Source organism: Scyliorhinus canicula, chromosome 2, assembly GCF_902713615.1.
Source record: "Scyliorhinus canicula chromosome 2, sScyCan1.1, whole genome shotgun sequence".
In the NCBI taxonomy this organism is placed as follows: domain Eukaryota; kingdom Metazoa; phylum Chordata; class Chondrichthyes; order Carcharhiniformes; family Scyliorhinidae; genus Scyliorhinus; species Scyliorhinus canicula.
Genome location: NC_052147.1, coordinates 276,976,310 through 276,986,667, shown reverse-complemented (window position 1 = coordinate 276,986,667; position 10,358 = coordinate 276,976,310). Strand labels below are relative to the sequence as shown.

The following is a 10,358-nucleotide window of genomic DNA, read 5'->3' as shown; positions in this document are numbered from 1 at the left end:
CTTAGCTGCGCCAACGCCGGATCGAATGGCCACCCGGCGTTCTGTAAATCTGATCTTTCGAATTCTACCTCCTCTCCATCACTTCCTCCTCTGCCATCACCTCCTCCTCCGCCATCACCTCCTCCTCCGCCATCACCTCCTCCGCCATCACCTCCTCCTCTGCCATCACCTCCTCCTCTGCCATCACCTCCTCCTCTGCCATCACCTCCTCCTCTGCCATCACCTCCTCCTCTGCCATCACCTCCTCCTCTGCCATCACCTCCTCCTCTGCCATCACCTCCTCCTCCGCCATCACCTCCTCCTCCATCACATTCTAGTTTAGCTAGTTTAGCACAGGGTTAAATCGCTGGCTTTGAAAGCAGACCAGGCAGGCCAGCAGCGCAGGTTCAATTCCCGTACCAGCCTCCCCGAACAGGTGCCGGAATGTGGCGACTAGTAACAGTAACAATTGTCACAGTAACTTCATTTGAAGCCCACTTGTGACAATAAGCGATTTCCATTTTCATTTCAATTTTTTTTTCTCCTCCATGACCCTCCTCCATCACCACCTTCTTCTCCTCCATCATCACCTCCTCATCTGCCATCACCTCCTCCTCCAGCCCATCATGTCCTCCTCCATCAAATCTTCCTGTGGGGCCTGGCGGGGGGGGCGGGGCTGGTGGGGGGCGGGGCCTGTGTATCGCTGGATGCCGGGGGGGCGGGGCCGGTCGAGGGTGGGGCCTCTGTGCGTCGCTAGCCGTCGGGGGCGGGGGCTGGCGGGGGGCGGGGCGGGGGCTCGTGGGGGGCGGGGCCCGGCGGGGGGCGTGGCCGGGCTGGTGGGGGGCGGGGCCTGTGTATCTCTGGATGCCGGGGGGGCGGGGCCGGCCGAGGGTTGGGCCTCTGTGTGTCGCTAGCCGGGGGCTGGGGCTGGCGGGGGGCGTGGCTGGGGCTGGCGGGGGGCGTGGCCGGGGCTGGCGGGGGGCGTGGCCGGGGCTGGCGGGGGGCGTGGCCTCTGTGTGTCGCGGGGCAGGGCGGGCGAACGTGCTGATGTGAAGTGGAGGGTTTCGGCGTTGCCCTGGAAACTTGCTGAGGCCGGGCAGAAAGCGCGGGGCCTGGGACTGGGGCTGGAGCCGGGGCCTGGAGCCGCGGTGGGATGGCTGCAGTCAGCCGGCGGACAGCCCCCGGGTAGGTTTTCTCTTCTCTCCCGGCTCGATTCTCAGAGTGAATTTCCGTTGGCCCGGACTCCCCCTCCTCCATGAAACATCCAATGCAGAAGGAGATCATTCGGCACATCAAGTCTGCACCCACCCACTTAAGCCCTCACTTCCACCCTATCCCTGTAACCCAATAACTCCTCTTAAACTTTTTTGGTCGCCAAGGGCAATTTATCATGGCCAATCCACCTAACCTGCACATCTTTAGACTGTGGGAGGAAACCGGAGCACCCGGAGGATACCCACGCACACACGGGGAGAACGTGCAGACTCCGCACAGACAGTGACCCAGCCGGAACCGAACCTGGGACCCTGGAGCTGTGGAGCAACGGTGCTAACCACTGTGCTAACGTGCTGCCCAATGATAGAATCATTTGATAGAATCAAATTGCCCCTTTCCCAATGCAACCCACCCCCCCTCCCCCCATACTAAACTTATATTGATTGGGGTTTGGGGGTGGGGGGGATCATATTCCACCCTGGTTCTCATATCCATTATATTGGACAAGCTCCTACTTAAACAGACTAGAATTTGTCTGGTCTTCGTGGGGAGCTGGGGCACGGGCTCGATGGGCTGAATGACCTGTATCGCTCTATGGGCATTGTATAATGTGGACATGCCGGTAAAGGACTGGGTTGAGCACAGTAAGAAGTCTTACAACAACAGGTTAAAGTCCGACAGGTTTGTTTCAAACACTAGCTTTCGGAGCACTGCTCCTTCCTCAGGTGAATGAAGAGGTGGGTTCCAGAAACATACATATAGACAAATTCAAAGATGCCGGACGATGCTTAGAATGCGAGCATTTGCAGGTAATCAAGTCTTTATAGATCCAGAGATAGGGGTAACTCCAGGTTAAAGAGGTGTGAATTGTCTCAAGTCAGGACAGTTGGTAGGATTTTGCAAGCCCAGGCCAGATGGTGGGGGATGAATGTAATGTGACATGAATCCAAGGTCCCGGTTGAGGCCGCACTCATGTGTGCGGAACTTGGCGATAAGTTTCTGCTCGGCGATTCTGCATTGTCGGCCGCCTTGGAGAACGCTTACCTGGAGATCAGAGGCTGAATGCCCTTGACTGCTGAAGTATTCCCCAACTGGAAGGGAACATTCCTGCCTGGTGATTGTCGCATGATGTCCGTTCATTCGTTGTAGCAGCGTCTGCATGGTCTCGCCAATGTACCACGTTTCAGGACATCCTTTCCTGCAGCGTATGAGGTAGACAATGTTGGCCGAGTCGCACGAGTATGTACCACGTACCTGGTGGGTGGTGTTCTCACGTGTAATGGTGGTACCCATGTCGATGATCTGGCACGTTTTGCAGAGATTGCCATGGCAGGGTTGTGTGGTGTTGTGGTCGTTGTTCTGAAGGCTGGGTAGTTTGCTGCAAACAATGGTTTGTTTAAGGTTGCGCGGTTGTTTGAAGGCAAGTAGTGGGGATGACCTTGGCTAGATGTTCATCTTCATCGATGATGTGTTGAAGGCTGCAAAGAAGATGTCGTAGTTTCTTCGCTCCGGCAAAGTACTGGACGGCGAGGGTACTCTGTCGGTTGTGCCCCGTGTTTGTCTTCTGTGAAGGTCGGTGCGGTTTTTTGCTGTGGCGCGTTGCAATTGTCGATCGATGAGTCGAGCGCCATATCCCGTTCGTACAAGGGCATCTTTCTGCGTCTGTAGATGTCTGTTACGCTCCACTTCGTCTGAGCAGATCCTGTGTGTATGGAGGGCTTGTCCATAGGGGATGGCTTCTTTAATGTGTTTACGGTGGAAGCTGGAGAAGTGATGGGGATTGGATGTAGAGAATCCAAAGAATCCCGACAGTGCAGAAGGAGGCCATTCGGCCTGTCGTGTCTGCGCCGACCCTCAGGCCCTGCACACATCTTTGGGCTCAAGGGCTGATCGATCCAACCTGCACGTCTTTGGACTGTGGGAGGAAACCGGAGCACCCGGAGGAAACCCATGTAGACATGGGGAGAACGTGCAAACTCTACACAGTCAGCCTAGGCCGGAATTGAACCTGGGACCCTGGCACCATGAGGAAACAGTGCTAACCACTGTGCCTGGGGTTGCCCCCAAAAACCTGTGTGGAAAGGTTATCCGCAATCTGACTGCGGACTCGGAAAAGGAAGACTGGCATTAATATAGCCACAGGGTGTCCCAAGAGCTTTATAGCCAATTAAGTCCTTTTTGAAGTGTAGGCTTGATGGAGAATATGCGCACAGACAGCCGCCATTATCACACAATGTTGATAATGGCTAGACTATCTAAATTTTGTCATGTTGATTGAAGGATAAATATTTGCCTGGACACTTGAGATAATTCTCCTGCTCTTCTTTGAAACAGTACCATGGGATCCGAGAGGACAAAGCAGCTCAATCCAATAATTCATTCCAAAGGCGATGACTCTTGACCATACAGCACTCCCTCCAGTATTGCACGGGTGCGTTAGCCTAGATTCTGTGCTGAATTTCTGGGACTTAGACACCAGAGTCTACCCACTGAGCAAAGGATGAGTATTCCAGCCAATTATTCATGGCATTCAGGGCCTCACGGTAGCATGGTGGTTAGCATCAATGCTTCACAGCTCCAGGGTCCCAGGTTCGATTCCCGCCTGGGTCACTGTCTGTGTGGAGTCTGCACGTCCTCCCCGTGTGTGCGTGGGTTTCCTCCGGGTGCTCCGGTTTCCTCCCACAGTCCAAAGATGTGCGGGTTAGGTGGATTGGCCATGCTAAATTGCCCGTAGTGTAAGGTTAATGGGGGGATTGTTGGGTTACGGGTGTACGGGTTACGTGGGTTTAAGTGGGGTGATCATTGCTCGGCACAACATCGAGGGCCGAAGGGCCTGTTCTGTGCTGTACTGTTCTATGTTCTATTGCTGGAAGGCAGCCCCAAGTCCAAGAAGAAAAGGATTTGTAGTTTATGGAGCCTTTCACGTTCCTCAAAAAATCTCAAAGAGAGGACTTGTGCCTAACCTGATCATTGTTTTGATGCCTTTTGATATTAGTTGGCATCTTGAGAGATTCACAACATCAGAATTCCTTGCAAAATGCAACTGTTAAATTACCTGGGAAGTTATTTTTCTTTAGGTGGTTCAACAAGAACCCATGAGGGAAATGCTTGGAGAATGTTTAGTAGTGCCCAATGTCGCTCTGGTCCTACTGGCCCATGTAAAATGGATTAGAGGCATATGGTCATTATAAGACAGAAGGCGGTCAAGGGCCATGGACTCCATGCCAGCTCTGTGTGGAATAATCCAGTCAGTTCCATCCCTCCGCTCTTTTCCCATAGCCCTGCAAGTTTTGTTCCCTCAAATTCCTTTTCAGATGAAGAATTATCCCTGCTCCCATTAATACTTGCCGCATTTAGAAAATAAACAGTTCTTTTTCACACACCTGCTGCATCTTTTACTCAAAACTTTAAATCTGTGTCCCCCAGTAGAACATGTAGTCTGAATTGATCAGTCACCAAACCCAGGTCTCCTTGGTGGGAAGAAAGGGTGTGAATTCTACCTCCGAATCACCAATTCTTCCAGTTCATGTGATGAATAAGTTTTATGTTTTGTATTTTATGCTGTGAACATCTATGTTGTGTTTTTCACTCAACAAAGTGTTCCCTTATTTTGTGCTAAATGATTAGGGGTTCAGCCACAGACAGCTTGGATGAAGAAGTGAATTCTAACGTTTTTAACTTGGCAGTGGAAGTTGCAGAAAGCTCGGATGATAAGATCCCAACCTTGCTCCTAAAGCTGAAAGGTAGGAAATGTTACAGAATCAAGCATCGTCAGGCCTTTTACCCTTCAATTGCCCTTCCTTCAACTCTACAGGAAGTGCTGCCACTAGCTGGAGATCTTGACATGAAAATGAAAATCGCTTATTGTCACGAGTAGGCTTCAATGAAGTTACTGTGAAAAGCCCCTAGTCGCCACATTCCGGCACCTGTCCGGGGAGGTTGGTATGGGAATCGAATCGTGCTGCTGGCCTGCTTGGTCTGCTTTAAAAGCCAGCGATTTAGCTCATTGAGCTAAACCAGCCCCTAAAAATGAAATGAAAATCGCTTATTGTCACAAGTAGGCTTCAAATGAAGTTACTTTGAAAAGCCCCCAGTCGCCACATTCCGGCACCTGTTCTGCTACGGGAATTGAACTGTGCTGCTGGCCTGCCTTGGTCTGCTTTCAAAGCCAGCGATTTAGCCCTGTGCTAAACAGCCCCTTTCAGTGTGTTATCCAACAGCTTTCATTCATACGTGAGTGCGAATAGTGGGCATTTTTTATTATTTGTCACGGGATGTGGGCGTCCCTGACTGGGTCAGCATTTATTGCCCATCCCTGAAAGCATGTAGGCCGACCAGGTAATGACGACAGATTTCCTTAAGGAACTGGATGGATTTTTACGACAGTGGTTTCATGGGTTACGTAGACATTTAATTCTAGATTTTTATTGAATTCAAATGTCACCATCTGCCATGCCAGGATTTGAACCCCAGGATTCGAATCCCTCGCGCATGATTTTGGGTCTGTGGATTACCGGCCCAGCGACAATACCACTATGCCATTGCCTCCCCTAGGTATAGGCCAATATGTTTTGTAGGACGATGATAGACTTCAAGAAGATTGGTAGAAAGGCTGGTAGAATAGGTGAACCTGACAAATGAAATTTAATGCAGGAAATATACAGTTAATGGTCAGACCATAGGAACTACAGAGGGACCTTGGGATGCATGTCTATAGGGGTGCATGATAGCACTGTTGCTTCACAGTGCCAGGGACCCAGGTTTGATTCCAGGATTGGATCACTGTTCATGGGATACTTGCCTTTATTAGCTGAGGCATAGAATATAAGAGCAGGGAGGTTATGATGGAGCTGTATAAAACGCTGGTTAGGCCACAACTGGAGTACTGTGTGCAGTAGTGGTCACCACAGCAAAGGAAGGATGTGATTGCACGAGAAAGGATGGAGAGGAGATTCACCAGGATGTTGCCTAGCATTTCAGCTATCAAGAGAGGCTGGATAAGTTGGGGTTGTTCTCCTTAGAGCAGAGAAGGCTGAGGGGGGCCTGATCGAGGGTGTATAAGATTATGAGGACATTAAGAAGTCTTACAACACCAGGTTAAAGTCCAATATGTTTATTTCAAACACTAGCTTTTGGAGCACTGCTCCTTCCTCAGGTGAATGACGACTATGTTCCAGAAACATATATATAGACATACTCTTTCTGGAACATACTCTTCATTCACCTGAGGAAGGAGCAGTGCTCCGAAAGCTAGTGTTTGAAACAAACCTGTTGGACTTTAACCTGGTGTTGTAAGACTTCTTACTGTGCTCACCCCAGTTCAACGCCACATCAAGATTATGAGGGGTATTGATAAGAAGGAACCTTTCCCCTTAGTGGAGCGGTCAGTAACCGGGGGGCATAGATTTAAAGGCAATGGACAGGTTTTGAGGCGATGTGAGGGTGGTTGGAATCTGGAACTGACTGCTTGAAAGGGTGGTAAAGGCAGGAATCCTCACAACATCCTCACAGTGGGCTAGACAACTGGCTGGTACAGCAGAACAAGGCCAGCAGCGCGGGTTCAATTCCCGTACCGGCCTCCATGAACAGGTGCTGGAACGTAACTTCATTGAAGCCTACTTGTGACGATAAGCGATTTTCATTTTTTCATTTAAGGAGTATTTAGATGAGCATTTGAAACCCCATAGCATGCAAGGCTACGAGTCAAGTGCTGGAAAATGGGATTAGAACAAAGAGGTAATAATAATCTTTATTAGTATCACAAGTAGGCTTACATTAACACTGTAATGAAGTTACTGTGAAAAGCCCCTAGTCGCCACACTCCGGCGCCTGTTCCGCTACACAGAGGGAGAATTCAGAATGTCCAATTTAACAGCACGTCTTTCGGGACTTGTGGAAGGAAACTGGAGCACCCGGAGGAAACCCACGGAAACACGGGAGAACGTGTAGACACCGCACAGACAGTAACTCAAACTGGGAATCAAACCTGGGACCATGGAGCTGTGCCAACCACTGTGCTACCATACCATGCTTGGTCACTGGTGCAAACCCGATGGGCCGAAGGTCCCCTTTCCATGCTAGAATAGCTTTTTGATTCTATGATACCCATGTCCTAATACAAATCAAGTCCTGTTCACCCATCACTTTTTGTGTTTGCTTATATATGTTTCTTCCCGGTCTGGCAGTTTTGAAAACTCTCCTTGTTTTCAATTCCCTCCACCACCTTGCTCTTTCCATTTCTTTTCCAGCCCAATATCCCTCTGAATCGCTGTGCACTCTTGTATATCCCAATTTTCACCACTCCGCCTTTGTTGGCTCTATCACCAGCTGCTGAGTCCCCAAGCTCTGAAACCCCATTTCTGAACCTCTCTGCATATCTCAACCTCTCTCTACTCCTTTAAAACATCCCCTTATATCTGCCTGCTTTGGTCACCTCTCCTAATGTCTCCTTATGTGGCTCGTAGTCAAATGTATTTTATTCCATTCCTGTGCTGTAACCGTGTTAAAAGTGTGATATAAATGCAAGTTATGGATGGATATATGAAATGCCACTTAGCACATTTACATACGTGTTTTACAAAGCTATTGTGCACCTAACTGTGCTTCTGTTACACTTAATGAGGCAATTGCCTTTTCTGATGTACGTGCAGCTATTTACTGGAAATGTGCATACCTTTGGATTTCAGTGCTCATGGGAGAATTCATCCAGGGGCTGGATTTTCTGGAGGGGATGGAGGGCAGGGGTGGGGAGGGGGAGGGGGGAGTTGGGGGGGGGCTCGGTGGTGGTGGTGAGAAAGTCCCGCTTATGAGTCGTCATGCAAGTTGAGGTTGATGCCCATCATGACTTGGCAGGTGCGCAGAGCAAAGAATGTTTTTAATTCAATGCCCAATGCCGATGATGTACATAAGATCATAAGATCATAAGACCTAGGAGCAGGAGTAGGCTATCTGGCCCCTCGAGCCTGCTCTGCCATTCAATGAGATCGTGGCTGATCTTTTGAAGCTTTACTTTCCGGCCCGAACACCATAACCCTTAATTCCTTTATTCTTCAAAAAACTATCTATCTTTATCTTAAAAACATTTAATGAAGGAACCTCAACTGCGTCACTGGGCAAGGAATTCCATAGGTTCACAACCCTTTGGGTGAAGAAGTTCTTCCTAAACTCAGTTCTAAATCTATTTCCCCTTATTTTGAGGCTATGCCCCCTAGTTCTGCTTTCACCCGCCAGTGGAAACAATCTGCCCGCATCTATCCTATCTATTCCCTTCATAATTTTATATATTTCTATAAGGTCCCCCCGAATCCTTCTAAATTCCAACGAGTACAGTCCCAGTCTACTGAACCTCTCCTCGTAATCCAACCCCCTCAACTCTGGGATTAACCTAGTGTATCTCCTCTGCACACCCTCCAGTGCCAGTACATCCTTTCTCAGGTAAGGAGACCAAAACTGAACACAATACTCCAGGTGTGGCCTCACTAACACCTTATACAATTGCAGCATAACCTCCCTAGTCTTAAACTCCATCCCTCTAGCAATGAAGGACAAAACTCCATTCACTTTCTTAATCATCTGTTGCACCTGCAAACCAACTTTTTGCGACTCATGCACTAGCACACCCAGGTCTCTCTGAGAAGGGACAAAATCAGGAACCAGTATATCGGGAGGTCAGTGAAAATAGGGGCAGCATCGAAGGAAATAGCCAGATGGAGATTGAAATGGTCTGGTCAACTGTGGCGGAGAGGGGGAGGAAAGAGGGCTGGTGTCTCAGAAGAGGAGCTGAGTTAAGCTTGATCAATGCCACGGAGCTGAGTAAAAATGAAGTATAGATTTCAAGGTTTTACCATGAAAGCTGCAATGATGGTGCCTGGTGCCACAAGCCTTGTTTTAGCAGTGTTCTGAATCGGTTAAGATCAAATAGCACTTAAGATTTTTTTTTTAATTCTCCCAGAGGACTGTCACATTTCCATATGACTTTTGGTGTTGCATTGCATTAACCGATTCTCCTTTCAACTTTGACCTGTGTCTTTTACAGAAATCCTGCAAGGTCCTCCCTTAGGAAGCAAAGAATTACAGAAATTAAAAGAGGATATTTATTATTATGACCTAATTCAATATTGCATACTGGTGCTTCGGCAAGACTACTACAACATCCCAGGAAGATGGTCCACGGCTGTAGAATTAGCAGAGATAGTCAGGTAAACCAGATCAGGAGTCTGCAATTGATATTCCACTTGAGGGTGCAATGCAAGAAATCAGTTAGAAATGATTTTTCTCAAATCAAGCAAATTGGCCCATGAATGTTCTGCATGTGAATTATTTTGCGTGTAATAGTAATAACCTTTATTAGTGTCACAAGTAGGCTTACATTAACACTGCAGCAAAGTTACTGTGAAAACCTCCTCGTTGCCACACTCCGCTGCCTGTTCTGGTACACAGAGGGAGAATTCAGAATGTCCAATTCACCTAACAAGCACGTCTTTCGGGACTTGTGGGAGGAAACCGGAGCGCCCAGGGGAAACCTGCACAGACACGGGGAGAATGTGCAGACTCCACACAGACTAACCCAAACCAGGAATCGAACCCAGGTCCCTGGTGCTGTGAAGCAACAGTACTAACCACTTTGCTGCTGTGCCATCCATTTGAAATATTGAAGCATTTGTTTATGACATAATCCCCATCCTCTCTTCCTTACGCACACTGTCCAGCCTATTTATTAAGCTAGAAATAATGCACAATGCAGATCAACAGGTTGGACTTTACAATCAGATGCTTCCGAAACAGATCAGTTTGTACAGTGAGCAGTGAGTTCGGAATATGGAAATCTGAGGCCTGCTCCCTACAAGCCACACAGCACCAAATCAGCACCATAGCTCTGAAGCGGTTATAATAAAAGTTTTGTTATGTGGTCCCTTACCATCTTAAAGTATATCGATGCACTTGACAATGTTCAATTGGAACCTATAACCTCCAAAGGGGACTTGACAGGTTGGATGCTGAGAGGATGTTTCTCCTTCTAAGAAAGACTAGAACTAGGGGGTAAAAGCAAATTACTGTGAATGCTGGAATCTGAAACCAAAGAGAAAATGCTGGAAGATGTCCTGTGTTAAAAGCCCTACTCCCATGCCCACATGTCTATCTTTGGCCTGCTGCAATGTTCCAGT

At 48.6% G+C, this 10,358-nt stretch overlaps 1 protein-coding gene across 3 annotated transcripts in view; it reads left to right on the top strand.

Annotated features, from left to right (window-relative positions):
* Positions 1-990: 990 nt before the first annotated feature.
* The window catches only part of iqcb1 (IQ motif containing B1), a 57,910-nt gene continuing 48,542 nt past the window's right edge, over positions 991-10,358 (top strand). For 2 of the 3 annotated variants that reach the window (XM_038790100.1, XM_038790102.1), the window contains exons 1-4: positions 1,031-1,164; positions 3,529-3,625; positions 4,822-4,937; positions 9,230-9,392. In XM_038790100.1, the coding sequence (XP_038646028.1) occupies positions 3,585-3,625; positions 4,822-4,937; positions 9,230-9,392 (320 nt within the window). In that variant the 5' untranslated portion in view covers positions 1,031-1,164; positions 3,529-3,584. Of the gene's footprint in view, positions 1,165-3,528; positions 3,626-4,821; positions 4,938-9,229; positions 9,393-10,358 lie in introns of all 3 variants that reach the window. The other variant, XM_038790101.1, reaches the window with a different exon arrangement.